The sequence below is a fragment of the Agelaius tricolor genome, unplaced genomic scaffold, assembly GCF_023055355.1.
Source record: "Agelaius tricolor isolate 1412-34295 unplaced genomic scaffold, bAgeTri1.0.p SCAF_32, whole genome shotgun sequence".
NCBI lineage: Eukaryota > Metazoa > Chordata > Aves > Passeriformes > Icteridae > Agelaius > Agelaius tricolor.
Window position 1 is genome coordinate 3,950,053 of NW_027269292.1, and position 17,855 is coordinate 3,967,907.

Genomic DNA, 17,855 nt, shown 5'->3' on the forward strand with positions numbered 1-17,855 from the left:
AATCTTAATATTTACAGTATTCTGTGAGAGGACTGACCCAGGCTGAAGTTGGGCATTATTGCAGATACCCATCCCTGGAGAAACATCTTCCAAAGAGTGGACCAGGACTTTGGAGGGGTAGTTTGGAACCATGACTTCAGTGTTGTCATTGTTGTGGTATTTACTGAGCAAAAGAGCAAAGCTTTGGTGGGAATTTCTGGACTGGACCATATTTTCAGCCTGAGGGATGGAATGTAATTGATGAGGATGAGACTTGTGGAAGTACTTAAAGCTCAAAATTGTGCTTTTCCTGAACTGTCCTTGCTTTTGGGGGGAAGCATTTCAACTTTTGTCAGTGCTTCACTCATAACTTCCATTGATAGCTTGAAAATTGTATAACTCGTAAATACTTAGTTTTGACTACTTTAGGTGTTGTTAAAATAAATAGAAATTGAAAATACTGAAGTTACAAATTATGGCTGATTTCCCTGAAATGCGGTTTTGGAATTCTATTTTTACGTACATTTCTGCAATACTTTTTTTATCAATTTAAAATTTAAATAAGAAAAAAAATATATTTTAATGAAGTAGATTATCCCTGTTAGATGATGGGGATTTCTTCATGGGGATCTGATCACCCAACACCTTCACAGCTCTGGTTTAGGAGAAAGAGAAGGTGACCATTGCACTCCTCACAAATTGAAACACGATTTCTTGTCAGACTGCCTAATAGAGCAGGGGAATCCAAAATCTTTTCTACAAAGACATTCAAAATACCATTTCTGTTAAGAAGTGGTATTTACAAATTAGAGTTCAGTTCTAGTTCAAATAAAGATGTCTTTCATGATGACATTTATTTGGTTCATACTCTAAAAAAGCATGTGATTTACTGCTCTTCTCATGGCAGTCCTTCAGTTTCATACATATGTATTTTGGCTTGTCTTTGACCTTTTGCTTATTATTTTTAAATTTGCATGTTTCTCATAAATACAGACTTTTTTTTTTCTTTTTTTGGGGCATTCTTTATTGTGATATTCCCTCTTTAATGTGGTTTAATTTGGAGAACAAGAAGTTTTGCAGAAGACCAGCATGAAAAGAATGAATGTTGAGGCATTAAATGTTTACAGATCAGTTTAAGTGGATATAATCCACAACAAGTAACAAAGTGGGAACATTTAACTTCAAAGCACATATGGCTGCTGTTACAAAATCAAGAAATGCAACACTTGGGCCCTACAAAGTATTAGAGACACATTTTCCTTCTTTCCCATAAACAAGTAGGATGTACCTTAGCTTTTCAGATGGTTTTGAAGTGAAGGGTGCAAACAGCTGAATGCCATGGGCAGATAAAGGATTTTAATTAATTGTAAACATTTACAAGAATTTTTATATTACTTTGGCTTCAAAAAGCCCAAGTAAAGGGTGATTCTGCATGAGAGACAGGGCTTTGGAAAATCATGAAGCCTTTGAAATGTGGCTCTGCAGCCTCCTCCAGGTTCCACCAGATATTGGTCAAGGCTTCCCCCTGCTCCCACTGATCGCAAACTGGGGAGTGCCTTGAGCTCCTGGCAAACACCTTCAGCCCTGGGCACGATCAGGGGTGTGGGCTGGATGGGCAAGTGGCCAAATTGAGGTGGGAGGAGGAATAGAATGCCAGTAAAATGTAGGTAGAAAATCCTATTGCAGGTAAAAATGTGTAGGACAAAGAAAATCCTCTGAAATTTTTCCAGTTTGCAATTTCTGTGCCTTTCATTTCCCTCTTCTTGATTTGCTTTTCCTTCCCCTCCACTGGATCTCCCGTGGTTGGTGCCCCAGGCTGATCCCACTCCTGTATTCCTCTCCTCACAGTCTCTTCTGTGGCCAAAATTCCTCTTTTTTTTGTGGCAGTGGGTGCATCCAGGATTCCTTCATTCCCTGGTGGCTGCCCATGGATTTTACTGCCAACACAGGATACTTTGTGTGAAGGAAAGTTGAGTGTAACTGTTTTAGTAAACTCCCTGACAATAAATACTGTTAAATGATTGGTTTCCTGATGCTTTCAGCTAATGTATTAAAATTTTGGATAGCACCATTCATTGAAATTGAATGTATGTGTTAAGTGTGTCTGCAATGACTTCTGGGTGAAGTATGACAACTCAACACCACACTGAAATCCTACATCACCTTTTGGGACAGGAAATGAATAATACTGTATCAAATTGAAATTTCAGAGGGATTAAGCCTCTTTTCCACTGATAAATTCAACACACAAATTTATTTCATGCTACTGCAGAAAGTGCAAGCATTTGATATGTTTGCCATGCCTCATAGATCAACCTAATCCTACAACTTTTTTTTTTTTTTAATGTGTATTGCAATCTCATTCATATTCCAGATCTCGCTGCCACATTTTACAAGATTATACCCTTGAAAGCTTTTTTTGGGCATTCTGCTTTCTCTGTGATGTGATGTTTGAGCCTCCTTGTCTGAGAAAATGAGAAAGATAGAGCTGTCTGATAGAGGAAGTGGGTTGGGAACAATGCTTTGTCTCCAGTTCTTAAAAATAGTGATTAAGAGAGCTGTTTTAATTATATAGCCATGTTAATGAATTATTTCCTTATGTTTTGTCTCTATAACTTACATGTGTGGCTATAGTTTCAACGCACCCAACTGTAATTTTTCAAAAGCACTACATTTTAATCAGTACAATCTGTAAATGTATTCTAGCTTTATACTGATTTCAATGAGAATTCAGCCAACAAAGTTGGAAATCTTTTGCATAAGCCTATGTGTGTAGCTGCCAAATATTTTTTATGATATGCATTGATGGAATTTTTACAACCACAAGAGGTGGGAGGAAAAAAGTGCAATTTTTTGGTCCAAAATTGCTGAGTAGATTTCCAACCAAATGATCCCTTCGGAAGATTTCCTATTTCTATAAGATTTAAGACATGTTGAAATCTCATCTGTGGTTCTTTGAGCGATGCAGTTCCTGTGCTAAGTATGGTTTAGTTCTGATGTCTTGGACTAAATCAGACATTGTTGACCTGCTGATTTTTCTCTGCCTTGTTTTTCAGTTAGAAAACCCCAGATACCTGCGAGAAAAACGGGTGCCAATGACTGTGGTAGGTATTTATATTCCCTTGGTATTTCAGAAGGGCAAACAAACCTTTTATGTTATTTTTAATCCATGGTCAGGGTTGATTGTACTTGAATTCACTGGTTTTGACTTCATTGGTTGCTTTGAACTTTTTCTTCAATAGATGACACCTAAAATTGACCTTGGGCAGGGCAGCCCCTCTCGGTACCATCAGGCACTGCTTCAAATGCAGGAGAAAGAGGTAGGATTCTTTTCCTTGGAAATTGGGCATTAACAAGGAAGTTACTGTAGCAGAAAATCTCATGGAAGAGAAATTTGCTGAAGTGACAGGGCTTGTCATTAAATACTTCATGGGTTTCCCAATTATTTAGGGAGTAAAAAAGACTTTCTGAACATATTTACTGGTCCTTTGAAAGAATTTTTAGTGGAGAGTTTGAATTCTAGGAATTTTCCAAATTACCTTTTAATAGAGGCAGTGAAACCTTTGATTTAGTGAGGACTTTTGTTTGCTTTCTATATACCTTTCAAATTGAGCAGATTTTGACCTTATTTCTGATAGGATCTACATTATTTCAGTATTTGCTTCATTGAGCTCCAATCCTCTATTGGTCATATGGGGTTTTATTTTACTTCTTTGTAACTTTGTGAATTCCTGAGATTGCTGCCCAAGCTTGGCTGTCTAATTCTCTCACACCATGGTTTTTTGCTTTGAATATGTGTAAAAGTAAAATTTTGTGGTCATTTTCACCTTTTTCATGCTTTAAGGAAGTCGACTGCCTGAGATATTTTGTCCCAAGCTGCTCATTTTATTTAAGACATTTCTTTTTTTTGAAAGACAGTGAATTAAGGGCAGAAAAGGAAATTCAAGGTGCATTAGGAAAACAATTAATGGAATCCCAAACCCAACCAACCAATCATTAAAAAAAAACCCAACAAAAAACCAAGTCCAGCAGTCTGCTCTGTTTGTCTTCAAAATTTCTGATTTCAGCCATATGCTCTTGGAAAATTGAGACAATGCACATAGTTCCCTACCATCCAGAAGGACCTAAACCCACAAAGTACCCCAAATATGTCTGAGTTGGGGAGGAAAGGGCATCATCAGCAAAGCAGGAAAACATTCTTTCATTTCCTTGGTGTCTTGTGAGGACACATGGATTGGAACTGCCCTAAAGTTACTTCCATGACAATTCAGAAAACATCTTTAGCAGAGATACAGAGGAGGGTAAAATTGGTTGGCAGATGTTAAAAAAGGATGTGTATGAAATGTTTTCTGGTGCTACCTGGTTGCCTCACTCAGTGCCCAGACAAGCAGCTGCACAATCCATGTGCCTTTCACTTTCTCTACTCTGCTGTTGACTGTTCTGGATTGACAATGTTCAAACCACCAGTGCCTCAGGATGAGGCAAGGTTTCATAAGATGTGAAAATAGCCCAAGAAATAAATAAATTGTAAGCACAGTGTTGTCATTTAAACAATATTTTCAAATTAAATAAACAGGAATCCATGCCGAGGAGCTACATAAAATACCCAGTTAATACTTTGCTGGTTCAGTGGAAAAATCCTCTAAGCCACACAGTAAAAAATCCAGGACTTTTTGCTAATGGTGCTCGACTGTGGGCTGGTTTGAACTGGAAAGGTTACAGACAGTGTTTCACAATCACCATGTGTGTGCTATTAACAAGAAAACTTAAATGTGTTTTCATCTTATTTTGTTTGTGAAGCTCAATTAGGAATAAAGTCCTTTTCATTTATAGAATGTGAATGTATTAACAGAGAAATGGTGCTGTACAAAAGGGTCCAGGGAACCATTAACTGTTTTCAACCTCTTTGTAGTACAAGGGGAGAACATAAAATAGGATAACTGTGGGGTTTTTTGCTTTTAACCTTTAGACCTTTGTTCATAAAGCATTCCTGCACCTGTTTAGAGTCTGTAATGCTGAACACATGGCCATGAGCAGTGATAACCACATCACAGCCCTGCGAGAACGCCGATGTCATCAGGCAGCGGCTTTTAGTCAGCTCTTCCCCAAATTCTTCTGACATGGATTAAACCATTTGGGAAATGGTCATTACTGAAGAATTGTGGCTTTAAACAAGGGAGATGCAACCCAACAGGAATAAATCCCTGTTCAGCAGGACAGCAAAGCACAACAGATGGGGTGATTGGCCTGTCTTGATAAAAAGGGAAAATGTCCCTTTGAACTTCACCTCTGGCCATCCTGTGTCACCCAGGGCTCCACGGGGCAGGGCAGGGGGAAAGGAAAAGTCTGATTTGTGATTTTTCAGAAAAACAGATTCAGTGCCATTGCTAAGATACAGGTTTGGAATTCTTCTAGAATGAGAAAATAAAATCAGCTATGTTAATAAACTGATTTCTTTTAACCTTTCTCTAACAGCTAGTTTATCTGATCTATCACTTTGAGACATTCTGGTGTTTCTTTAAAGAAGTTCTCTTTCTTAATTTTTCATTTTGTCAGTCTTATTTATTCTTAGCATTTTTTCTCAATTTCCTTCTGTTTCATTATTTTGTAAGCAAAGATATTTATTTATCTTATCTCAACAAAGGAAGTCTAAACAAATCAGAGGCATATTGGAAATAATTTTCACTTTTCAGTTGAAGGTTATACCTGGAATAAATTTGTACTGAGTTGTATACCAGCTCTTTATTTATTTTTCAGACAAACTGGCAAGCTCAATGCTTTATGCAATAAATTGTGAAGCTTCATTTGTCTGGGTTAACTGAGAACATAGAGTGTTTCCAATGCTTTTGTTGACTTTATCAGTCCTGTCACTCCTCTGTTTTGATTTTTGGGAATCCAGTGATAAAGCCTTTGGACACTGGAGCCACTTTTCCAGCCTCTTGTGTACTAAAGCAGCCCAGACTAAGTGGTTGTGCAGCTGGGAGCAGGAGGGATTGTGGGGAAGGCAGTGGCTGGGTTTTCAGGGGAACACCCCTGGGACAGCTTCCTCCAGTCTGTCAGCTGAGATAGGTGCTGTAAGATAACAGGCAACATAGAGAATGGGTAAAAGAGGTTTGGTTTTGGTTTTTTTTTTCCCTGAAAATGCATCTTCAAGGATGCATTGGACCTTTGGAATTATGGGGAAGGCGGTGGCTGGGTTTTCAGGAGAACACCTGTGGGAAGCTTCCATCATTTTGTCATGTGGGCTGGGGAATGAGGAAAAGGAGAGATGAGATAGGTGCTGTAAGATAACAGAGAACATAGAGAATGGGAAGTTTGGTTTTTTTCCCCTCTGAAAATGCATTCTCATGGATGCATTGGACCTTTGGAATTGTGGGGAAAGCAGTGGCTGGAGAACACCTGTGGGACACTTCCATCATTTTGTCATGTGGGCTGGGGAATGAGGAAAAGGGGAGATGAGATGGGTGCTGTAAGATAACAGGCAACATAGAGAATGGGAAAAGGAAGTTTGTTTGTTGGTTTTTTTTCCCTGAAAATGCATCTTCAAGGATGCATTGGACCTTTGGAATTGTGCAGAAGGCGGTGGCTGGGTTTTCAGGAGAACACCCCTGGGACAGCTTCCATCATTTTGTCATGTGGGCTGGGGAATGAGGAAGAGGAGAGATGAGATGGGTGCTGTAAGATAACAGAGAACATAGAGAATGGGAAAAAGAAGTTTGTTTTTTTTTCCCCTGAAAATGCATCTTCATGGATCAAGGACCAGAAGTAAGATGAAAAACGAAGAGTGTTTTATGAGTTTATGAGTCAAGAAGTCTTATCTTTAGGATGCAGCCTTTTTAAAAAGCTATTTAGGACCTTCATCTTTGTAATCTTTATTTCTGTTTTTCTCCTTTTATTTTGGGAATGAGCACTCCCTTTTACTGCATGACACAAATTTTGTTTATAAAGATCATCAAGCCATTTATATGGTTTTACTGCAGCAGAAGTGTTGGGATCTAGTGATATATTTACATGAAGATAAAATCTGCAGTGCTGATACAGTTAAGTCGTGGTCTGGCTAAAAGGGCTCTGGATTGAAGGTGTTGAAAGCAGCAGATTTACTGTGCTTCTCACTTATCTGGCAGGAGATTATAACTTGAAACAGAGCAAATTGCATGAGGGCTGTGATATGGATTTCCCCCAAGAGGGACCATACAGAGAATGTAGGGAAAGGAATGCAGGGAGGAAAGAAAGTTGTAAAACTCGGGAGGGAGAGTGAATAACACTGGCTGGTGTTAGCATGGAAAAGAGAAGGAAAGAACATTTGAAGATAAGAGTCCCTGCAATTAGGAGATGGTGATCAGTGGGAATTGTCCTGCTGGGTTTGATTTCTTCCTCTTAATTGCCCTGTTCCATAGTGAAGTATTTAAATATATTAAATTCATGCCAAATACAAGCAATAAATAAACCCAATATGGAGTCCTAAAAAAGAACTCTTGTAATTAAACCACTGTAAAATTTACATTATTGTGTCTTTAGCTACATCATGGATTTTATATTTTTTCCTCATTAAAAAGAAATACTTTTGTTCATACTTCCAAGGATGGTAAAAAAAATATCAGTATTGTTCTTTTGTGTAATATATTGAATTAAAAGTGTGTGCTCATGTCTGTGTGTGTCTCTAGAGTTTAAATCTTGGTGGATGGATATAGAAACATCTGTGTATGGAATCAGGAGAGCTGGATGCAGCTCAAGGAACCTCCTTAGATGTGCTGGGGCTGTTTGTGCTTTTTAATAACAGCAGGAGAGTGGTTCTGATGAACTTTCTGAAAGCCCTTGAGTGGGCCCAAAAACTGAGTCTTACAATAACTGGAGCTGCATGTGTTGGAATTTTTTTTTCTTATTATCCCTCTGTTCTTCCAGTTCTCTTCCTTTGCTGTTCCCCTTCTTTTGTCATCCTGTTCACTGGGGAGTGTCCAAGCCATACTTCTGCTCATAAATGTCATGCTGATTTCCAAGGGTAAAGGTTGTTAAGGTTTTTAATTCTGGTTTTTAATTCTTGTTAAGATGTAAGAACGTGTGTTGCTTACTGTTCACACAAGTGTGACCCATATGAGGGGGCAAGAAAAGGCAGATATGACATAATGATGCCTTTCATTGTGATTTTCACTTTTCTGTAACTTTGTTTTCTTGTGACAACTTGCTTCTGAAAACACTGTTTTATTTCCCCTTGAAAATATTCCAGGCAGTGACAGCAACTATTTTCTGGTTCATTTGAATTTTCTCCTTTTCTCCACAACCCCTGTGTCTGTTTTGAAGGCAGGGTGTGATTTATCTGGAGAATCCAGTTGTAAACTGATTCTCACCACTGAGTAATCGTCCTGAGCAGGAATCTGTTCGTTCATATTTAAAATCACAGCAATCCTGACTGCTGCTAACATAATTCCTGCCTGATTAATGTCCTGCTCCCAAAAACATGTGCAAGTTGTCCCTTGTGTTCCTGGTGAGGAAGTCACATCCTGCCTTGCTTTGATAACTCTTCAGAATGTAATGTAATAAACCCCAAACCTTATTTTATTGCTAGACTGGTGTGAGACACACAGTGGATGTCAAGATGAGACATGTTTTCATAAACTGGCTGCTGATTTATAATTCCTGATAGCAGTCAGGCTGCTTGTGGAGATCTAGATGTACATGTACAGTTATTTATTTTTTTTTTTTTTGCAATAGTTTGTGAACTATGTCTTTAATTATTGCACATATGGGCTGGAGACATTGAGAAAGATCAAAGGGGTAGGTTAGCAATTCAAACTAGTGTTTTAACCAGTAGAATGTCCAGATGGTTGCCAAGCAGCTGGGAATTAATCTTTTGCTGCATGATTAATCTCTGCCTCAAAGTGTGTCTCTCTTTAAAAAAAAAAAAAGAGGAAGAAAGTTTGATTTCTTTTTTTTTCATGTTTAGATTCTGATTTTTGAGGGAGAAAAGACATTGACTAGAAAAAGTAGGTGCTGTACACTGTTATTTCTACTGGTGAAAAGAAGGTGGGAGCACAGTGGCTGCTTTAGGAGATCTTGAAATGAGTATAAAAAGTTCAGTAGCTGCTAAAATGCAGCATAAAAAAGAGAGGAATAACAGTGAGGAGAAAAAGTCAGTGTTGGTGACTGTATTCAGACTGATTCACTGGACTGGGCCCTGTGCAGAATTCCATGGAATTCTCATGTGCTGCCTTTCATTATATTCATATTTCCCTAAATCCCTCTGATACCTCTGTGATTTCTGCATGCTCACAGATTCAGCTGGGTTCAGTTCTCAGTGCTGGCTACTGAAGGTACAGCTTCTTGCATTTTTGTGCTGTCTTCTATAAAATTGCATTTAATACTGCTGTGGCTAAGCTGTCTTAATTTCTAAACATACACTGAACTTTTTTTGGTCCCTGCTGATGTCAGTGTCTCCCACTGGTGGCAGACATTTGTTCCATGTGGAAGTAGGACCCTGCAAATAAAGCTGTTAAATAACAGGATATGTTGTAGTGCTAATATCCATGTTATGTTCATTGGCCAGAGAAAACATCCTTGAGAGCACAAATACCATTTCCACTTATTACAGTTGTTGGGATACAGAGCTGGGTGCATTTCTCCTTCTCTCTGCTCCTTCTTCCCACCACCCCCAGCATGGAAATCCATGAAAAATACATTGTTCTCTCTTGAAAGAGCCTAATGACATTTACATATGAATAAGAACAATTGTCCATTCAATTAGTTCTCTGTATCAAGCAAGTGTTTATTAATTTCAGTGTCATTTAAAAAGTCAGATTTTCCTTGATGGGGGAAGCTGGTAACATTTGATTTAGCACAAAGCCCTAAATTTTAGTAGCTATAAGAATGGGGCAATGTCATATTAATTTTTTAATTAAGTGAATATCCAGTTTCCTATTAAAGAGTAATATGTAAAAATATTGCAACTGGAAATAGCAATTGTATTGTTTTTGAAGATACAAAGAAGCGTGGATATGTGGTGGGAATTATAAATGTTTGTTAGGTCAAATAATCCAGTCCAGATCATAAACATGGACTTTTGTGGAGGGACCTTTGAATCTGGGCAAAATGCCATGTTTATAAAGGGGCTTTTTACATTCTAATTTCTGGCTGTTCCACTTGTTTAATGCTGTTTTTATTTCAGTCCATCTCTGGTTTCCTGAGCTCTTTGCAGCAGAGAGTTTCCAAGACATTTATTTCACCTCAGTCATTGCATTGGACAAAAACATTGATGATATTCGATGCTGTAATTGGAGTGGTTAATGATGTATTGTTTCAAAATGTAGTTATAAGTTTGTTTATTTTCTGAAATGGCAAGTGAACAGTATTTTTTTCACATCCTGTAAACTGAATGCAAAGTTTTCAGCTATTCCATTTGAAAATGGAAGATTAGTTCCAATATTATTAAAATTTATATTTACTACTGAAACTTCTCTTCAAATATATTGTCATGAAATATAATTTTTTTCCTGTTTTCCAGTATTTAAAAGAAAATCCAGTGATTTTCTTTTAAATACTCTGAGTCTTTTTTGTAAAATGTGGAAAGTATTAATATACCTCAAAGCTAATCTTAAAAACTTTTGAGGGCACAGTGTGATACAGAAAGGACACAATGAGATCAGACAGCTTGTTAATGATCAAGTGAAATACACTGTTCCAAATTACCTTAGTCTGAAGTCAGTGTGTATTTATAATAAGTCTTGACTGTTTTGCAAGTCCAGTCTCTTCTGTCTTGGCCTTCCTGTATGGTTTAAAACACTGTATAAATTATCAATATTTATTATTTTAACCCCACATGTGAAAATTGAGTAAGCACAATTTGGTAGAAAGTTTGACTTGTTTGTTGATATTTTTTAAGAAACCTTTTTTCTTCTGTGGAAATATCAAAGCTTTGTGTGCTGTGCACTGATTCCTTTTAGCAGCTGCAGAACACCAAGACAAATAACTTTTGTCGTGTACTGTAAGATATACAAGTCATTGTTCTGCATTGTTAGTTCTTACTTTGAAGTTCTCATTTATTGTTTACATCCTTCTCCCCCTTCCTCGCTTCCTCCCTCCCTCCCCCATATATTCATAGGCTTGGAAAAAAAACCTGGCAAGCAACAAGTTCTGTTTTGTCAAATAGCCAAAAACCCCAGTCTGATGGGTGTTAAAGCTCTGAGATGTCCCCCCTGGCCTGAGGGTGAGCCCTGGAATGGAGACAAGTGGGCAGCAGTTCAGTGATTCATATTGTTAACCTACTTATTGATTTGCTTTTAAATCAGGTATTTCAATATTTCGACAGATTTCTGTAAATGGGGACAAGATAAATGTTTGTCCTCTGTCATGAAAAAAGGAGAGATCACTTTTCCCCCATCCCCTGGAGATCTGTGACAGTTGCAGATGAGACTGTGTCAGTCTAAGCCTGACAGTTATTAAATGTTCCTAACACCTGAGCAGTGCTGTGGGATCAGGACAGTGAAATCCCAAAACCCCATTTTCAGGTAACTATCTGCTGGTTTTGGTGGTGTTTTGTTTTTTTAAATGAGGAAGAAAGTGTGACTAGGCACATAAAAGCAGCTCTGTTGCTACCACCCTTCATGGCTTTAAATAACAGGGACAGCACAGATGTTTGACATCAGTATTGTTTACATGGCCTTAGGGTTTAATTGCCTCATTCTCTTTGTGAGGAGGATAAACAATGACAGAAATCCAAAGGAATGATGTTCAGCCAACAGCAATGGCTGCGTTTCATACATAGTTGCAAACTTCCCAACTATAGCTAAATATCTACACTTTTTTTTTTCCTTGTCTGAATGGTAACATGCCATAAATTTCATATTCTCTGCTGCCTCCTAACTGGTGATAAAAGATATTAAAACCAACGAGCGCGAGCGCCGTAAATTGCGTTTAACGAAGTGAACGACTTACAAAAGTTGGTTTTATGTGGTTTCTCCAAAACTTGTGAAGCTCTTTGGTGAAGCTGCTGTAGGTTATTTTGTTTCTTAATATGTGCTTAATAAATAAAGTCAAGCTGAAGTGCTCGGAAGAGCAGCACATGCAGTTACCTAGAGCTGTTCCACAGGAAATTGGGACAAGCTGAGATTTGACATTTGGGATCTGTGGACAGGCTCCACCTCGGTTTGGTGTGGTTTTAATTTGAAAGATACTCCTTGATTGAAATTAGTATTTAATGATGTGCTTCAGCTTTCAAATGGAAGGGGATGCACTTCACTCCCAGCTGGGGAGAGCTGAGCCGTTCTGCTTCCACCCCAGCCTTCATGAGATCACTGCACAAAACGTCTTTACATGACTCAGTTTTGTATCGACGTATGTGGTGATGTTGGGAGTCTGCCTCAGAGGGAGGGTGGGTCAAAAAGCAGATTTGGAAATGAAACCAGTCCTCCAGGCTTTGCTATAGGACGCTGTGGTGTTGTCCTCATGTTTGCTGCCAGTTTTCCGCTCAAGAAATGGAGTGTTGGATTTTTAAACCAATATATCACTATTTTTACATCAAATGCTCAAATTAACACATCCAGAAGTTATGATGAAGATACATGTGGGGTTGGAACTATGGACCATTAAAAATTTTAAATGCTGTTGGAGATTTTTAATTTTTTAAATTTTTTTACCAGTTACTCAGTACAAACACAGCTTTCCTCTCAACACTAGCTGAAAACTTCATATGCACATCAACTGTTGAATTTCAGACACTTTAATATGGGATTTCTCACATTTCTTTATATGTAGAAATAAAATTAGAAAATTTTATCTCAGATTGTGGAGAAGATGTGCGAGCAAAGCAATTGTGTGAAGATGTGTGAGCAAAGCAATGATTCCTAAAAATCAGGAAAGTTGTGGATGAAGCACATGGAGCAGAAAAGTGCCTGGGATGCTGAAACTTCATTAAGTTTATAGAAGTTGAGGACCTTGAGTACTTTTCAAGGTGTCCCCTCTTTAGCCCTCACCTGATGAGGAGTTGGACTTCGTGATTTTTCACCTATTTTTTTATTTTATTTCTAATATTCAGAGGAAAAGCAACCTACTTTGTTATTACAGTGGTTGCATTCATTAAGGGCTGATTTCTGTATCTTGGACACATTTTTCCAGTTGTTTGGTTGCAATTAGCTCTCCTTTTTGGAAAGCAGTCTCAGAACTGTGACATTTTAAGAGATGAATGTCCTGGTGGAAGGGGTGTAATGAATTAATGAGCTAAAATTGATGGGGACTGGTGCAAGTGTGAGGGTGGTGCTAAGGGGAAGATTAATTAGAAGTGGGAACCAGCTTCAAGTACAGGGAGTTCTGTGTCAGCCTAGGGGAAAACATCCTGTGGCTGAGAACAATCAGGAGCACTTGAAAATATGTATGTCCATCTTAAATCTGAGTGAAATTCTCCATTTTGATTTATTTTTGTATTATTTCAGTGTACAGAATAATAAAACCTAGACCAGCTCTTGGCTGATACAAGCCACCAAGGATTCATTTCCATCAGCCAAGACATTCTGATGTTATTAATGAGTTTTAAATGTAATTTGGGTGGATTTAGTAGCTGTGTGAGGGCAGTAGCTGTACCTCAGTCATTCATAAGCTATTAATATAATTCAAGTAGATTGGAGTCTCTTTCATATTTAGTTTCTAGTATTTGTGTTGGTATGAGACCTTCATATTTATTTATGGCATGTTCACAAGCTGTCTATCTGGAAGTGGATTACTGTGCTCTTTTTATTAAATCAACACTTATTCATCACCTGGTACTAAGATTTTCTTCTGTAATGTCACTTTGTTGCAGTGATATATGCATATATTTCTTTTCATATATACATATGTGTAGATTTCATGGATAGGAGATGTACTTTTATCATAATGCTTATTTTGGGAAGATGAAAGTGTTGGCTGACAGCTGGGAATATGATTTATTTTCTTTGGATTAATTGTCAACCTAATTTTTTTTTTCCTCCTCCATTAATTTGCATAAGTCTGTGTGCTAACAGTTGGGAAATGGATTTCTTTATCTGTGGTGTAATAGGGGGTTGTTGGGTACAACTCATCAGTTGATGAGTTCAGAAAATTGAACAATTTTCTGCTTTTCCTTCTCTTTTCTCTTCTTGAGGAGCCTTCTGTGTTTCCTGCATTGAGGAAATGAACTCATTGAATTGAGTTGGGTTTTTGTAGCTCATGTTTTCAAGTCATGATAACCTTGTGATGTTTTCAAGTCCCAACAAACCTGTGAGACAAATGAGTCATATAAAAAATGAATAATTTGTGCTGTGTTTAGTGTTGGTCTGTGTGAAGTAAAGACTCATGCTTGAATGGCAACTTTTGATGAGTCAAGGGCATGGAAAATAAAGGCAGAATGAATAATGCTGTTCATTCCTGTGGAGTTTGTGAGTTGGGATATTACAAGTCATGTTCTGGGTTGGGCTAAATAAAAATGTGAGAGCTGGAAGTGGCTGGGTGGTGATGGGACTGCAGTGTCCAGCCTCGAGGTGGGGGGACCTCAGCCCCTTTCAGAACACCCAAAAGTCAAACACAAAGTTTTCTGTTGGCCAAGGACCACTTGGAGTCATCTCCTGGAGGGGCTTTGGTGCTCCCTTTCTAAAGTGAGGGGAATCAGGGTCTGTCTTCTGGAAAAGCTTCTCAGTCCACTTTGCTTTCTGAACAGTGACTGTTAATAAATGTAGGAGTGGAACAGCCTGAGTTTGAACTCAAGGTGTCACTTTTGGTATCTAGAAAAGCCTGAGAGATTGAAATTCCTCTCATAGCTGTCCTGAAGACCACCTTTAATGGCGTTCTCAAAACATGCAGGAGGTTCAAAAATACTTGAGAGATGGAAACTGAGACTCTGAGTAAGAATTGGCAGCGTATTTTTGTGTTGGAGGGGTTCAAGTACAGCTTTGAACAAACACAGGCAGAACAGGAAATGTATTTCAGTGATCCAATCCTTAATCCCATCATAAGTCACCTTTAAAAGGAAATGTGTTTATAATGTGAACTCCGTGAATAATAGAAAACAAACAAAAATAAACCTGCATCTGGGCTAAAGGACATTCTTTGTGTAAATGTAACACCTGCCTGAAGAAATGAAAATGAGTTTACCAAACTTGGTATATTAACAGAAATATTAAAGTTTTATTCCTAAGTGTTTGTTTAAATTAAGGATGATAACTTGTTCTGGGCAGTAGCAGTTGTGTTTATTGCCAACTAAAACATCCTAAAAATCCATTTCTCTGAAGAAATGTAGGATGACATCTTTGCTAACAATTGTATTGAATAAATATGAAAATGTTGAGAAACTGAATATAGATTCTTTTCATAAGATTTCTTTGTTGGTGACTTCCCATTGCCTTCTGAAAGACATAAATGAATTATTAAAAAGTTATGAAAAGGTCATTGGTGTAATTTATTCTTTATTTAAATCATGTATCTATTCTGTTTTGCTTTTAAAGCTGGAAATGAAAATGAAAATAGCAGAAGGTAAATTTCATGAAGAAAAACTGAAATTACAACAGAAGCACGATGCTGATGTTCAAAAGGTAGGAAGTGTTTGTACTTTTTTCCAAAAGCAGTGTATTAAACAATAATAGAGACTACGATTATCATAAATATTTATCAGTTGTTTAGCTTCTTCACAATTGCAATTAATGTTCAGTGGAAGTCAAATTGTAGGTAACAGTTGGCATAAACTGAGAGGAACGCAGAATATTTTACTTAGGAAGGGGAAAGCACTTGCAGAAAGGAGATGAAAATACAAGGCAATTTGTTTGTTAGAACAAGACAACCTATTTTACCAGCATAACAACTTCTGTGGGAAATCATAAACTCGTGATTTTTCTGTTGGAGAGAAAACATTTGTGTTAGAGAAGAATGTGAACAAAATTAAATTTTCATGACAAAATGCAAAATATAACAGTAGGAAAACCCACAGATATATCACATGTATTCAGGCTCAGCCAGCAGCAGTGCTTGCTGTCCTGTCCTGTTTTGACACTGTCTTAGAGCAGAGGCAGGTCACCAATCCCCCATTGATTTACGTTACCACATTTTTAAAGTTTATGCACTCTGAATTCTTGTGGCACTAACATATTGTAAATCAAAGGTGATTCCGACAAAGGGGAGAGAGAAGGGTGCATCTGACTCCATCATCAGAAGGCTAATAAATTACTTTATTTTACTATACTACGTACATTTCATCTAAACTGAATCTGCCATGCACTCACTCTTGCTCACAACTGCACAGAACTGTGCTCATCTCTGATTCTGTCGTGACAGTCCCACACACACACACACACAGACACACAGACACAGACACAGACACACACACACACACACACTTCTTGGCCCTGATTGGCCAAGGGAACAAAACATCCTCAATTTGGGTAAACAATCTCCATATTGCATTCTACTTTAGCACAAGAGAGGCACAGCAAGCAAGATAAGAATTGTGTTTTCCTTCTTCTCTGCTTGTCTCACAGCTTCTCTCTGTTCAGAGGGCGTGTGAATACCACACTAACATGGCACCAGCTCTCTGGGTTTCTCTTTACTGTGTCACACACCCCTCCTGGGAGGATTATAGCCACCCCAGACCATGCTGTGACTTTCAATACCATGTTTTAGAGGTGGGGTGAAGTGCTGGGAGATACCAGGTGCCCCGGGCAGGGCTCTGATCCCAATCCTGCTGATCCCGCTGTAAGCTCGGCATCACTCAGCCCCTCTGCTTTGTTTCCTAAAGACTGAGTCACAGCCTTGGAGGAAGTTGGTTGACACAACTCTGTGACACATCAAAGCCTCCTGAGAGGATGTTAATATTTGGTCAGGTGCATATTTGGCTCATCTGTTCTCAAGGCCTTGGAGCAGAAGCAGTGAGCAAAGCTGAGAGTCTAAAGGAAACAGCTTTGTGAGAATAAGAAATAGTTTAAATGCTTTCTCATCCCTTGAGTTGTCATCCCTTCCTAATTGATGTTAGGATTCCGTCTTTTGAAGTCGTTTAATAACGTTGGATATTTTAGAAAAGGTTAAATAGTGTCGTATTAATCTTTAAAGACACCAAACGTTTATTGCAGATGGAGTAATATTGTTTTAAGATGAAAGCTGCTGTTTGATAAGAGATTTGGGGCACTGTTATAAAATTTCTGCAACTTTAATCTTTATCTTAAACACAAAGTTTAAATTAAAATACTATCTCAAAGTGTGCAAATATTCAAGCTTTTTTATTTCCAAACTCAGCCTGTACAGAAATGTGGGTGTAGTTACCCTCCTATACTTGCTCTGTTCCAGTCCATTGTTCCTTAGGATCCTTGTGAAGAATTTCAATTGGTGAAGCACAAAAGACTATAATGAAGTTCACCAACTTATTTAAATATTTCTTGAATCTGCAGAGAATTTTAGATGCTTTTAAATACTATTAGGCAACATAAGTATGGAAATCTTTTCTATTTGCAGCAATAGCAGCATGAAACTTCCAACCTCAACAAAAGCAGCACTGGGTTTGCCCAGGTTTAAAAGGAAAACCAAAAAAACTCACCTTAAAACATGAAACTCCTTTTTTAATCTGCTTTTTCCTACATTTGTCTAAACCAGGTCTTTGTTTGTAGCTAGAAAAATGATTTAGGTTCAATCACTTAATCCTGCATGATGTGAGGACTTCTGGCAGACCAGGTATCTTATGCATTGGTTGTAGGTTGGAATGTTTTGGACATATGTTAAAATATTCTGAGTTTTCTCTGCAGATTTTGGATAGAAAGAATGATGAAATAGATGTGCTGAAGTCCAACTATCTAAAGAAACAAAAAGAGTCTGAGGATATGATAAGAAAACTGGAGAAAAAAGGTGATTTTTATCCTCATGGTTGTCTTCTTTGTGGTGGTATTGTACTGCATTCTCTT

At 38.0% G+C, this 17,855-nt stretch overlaps 1 protein-coding gene across 4 annotated transcripts in view; it reads left to right on the forward strand.

The window, feature by feature from the left end:
- CEP112 (centrosomal protein 112) overlaps positions 1 to 17,855 on the forward strand; it is a 194,988-nt gene that overhangs the window by 16,177 nt on the left and 160,956 nt on the right. For all 4 annotated transcript variants that reach the window (XM_071451527.1, XM_071451526.1, XM_071451529.1 and 1 more), the window contains exons 7-10: positions 3,036 to 3,083; positions 3,222 to 3,299; positions 15,420 to 15,506; positions 17,700 to 17,799. In XM_071451527.1, the coding sequence (XP_071307628.1) occupies positions 3,036 to 3,083; positions 3,222 to 3,299; positions 15,420 to 15,506; positions 17,700 to 17,799 (313 nt within the window). The remainder of the gene's footprint in view (positions 1 to 3,035; positions 3,084 to 3,221; positions 3,300 to 15,419; positions 15,507 to 17,699; positions 17,800 to 17,855) is intronic.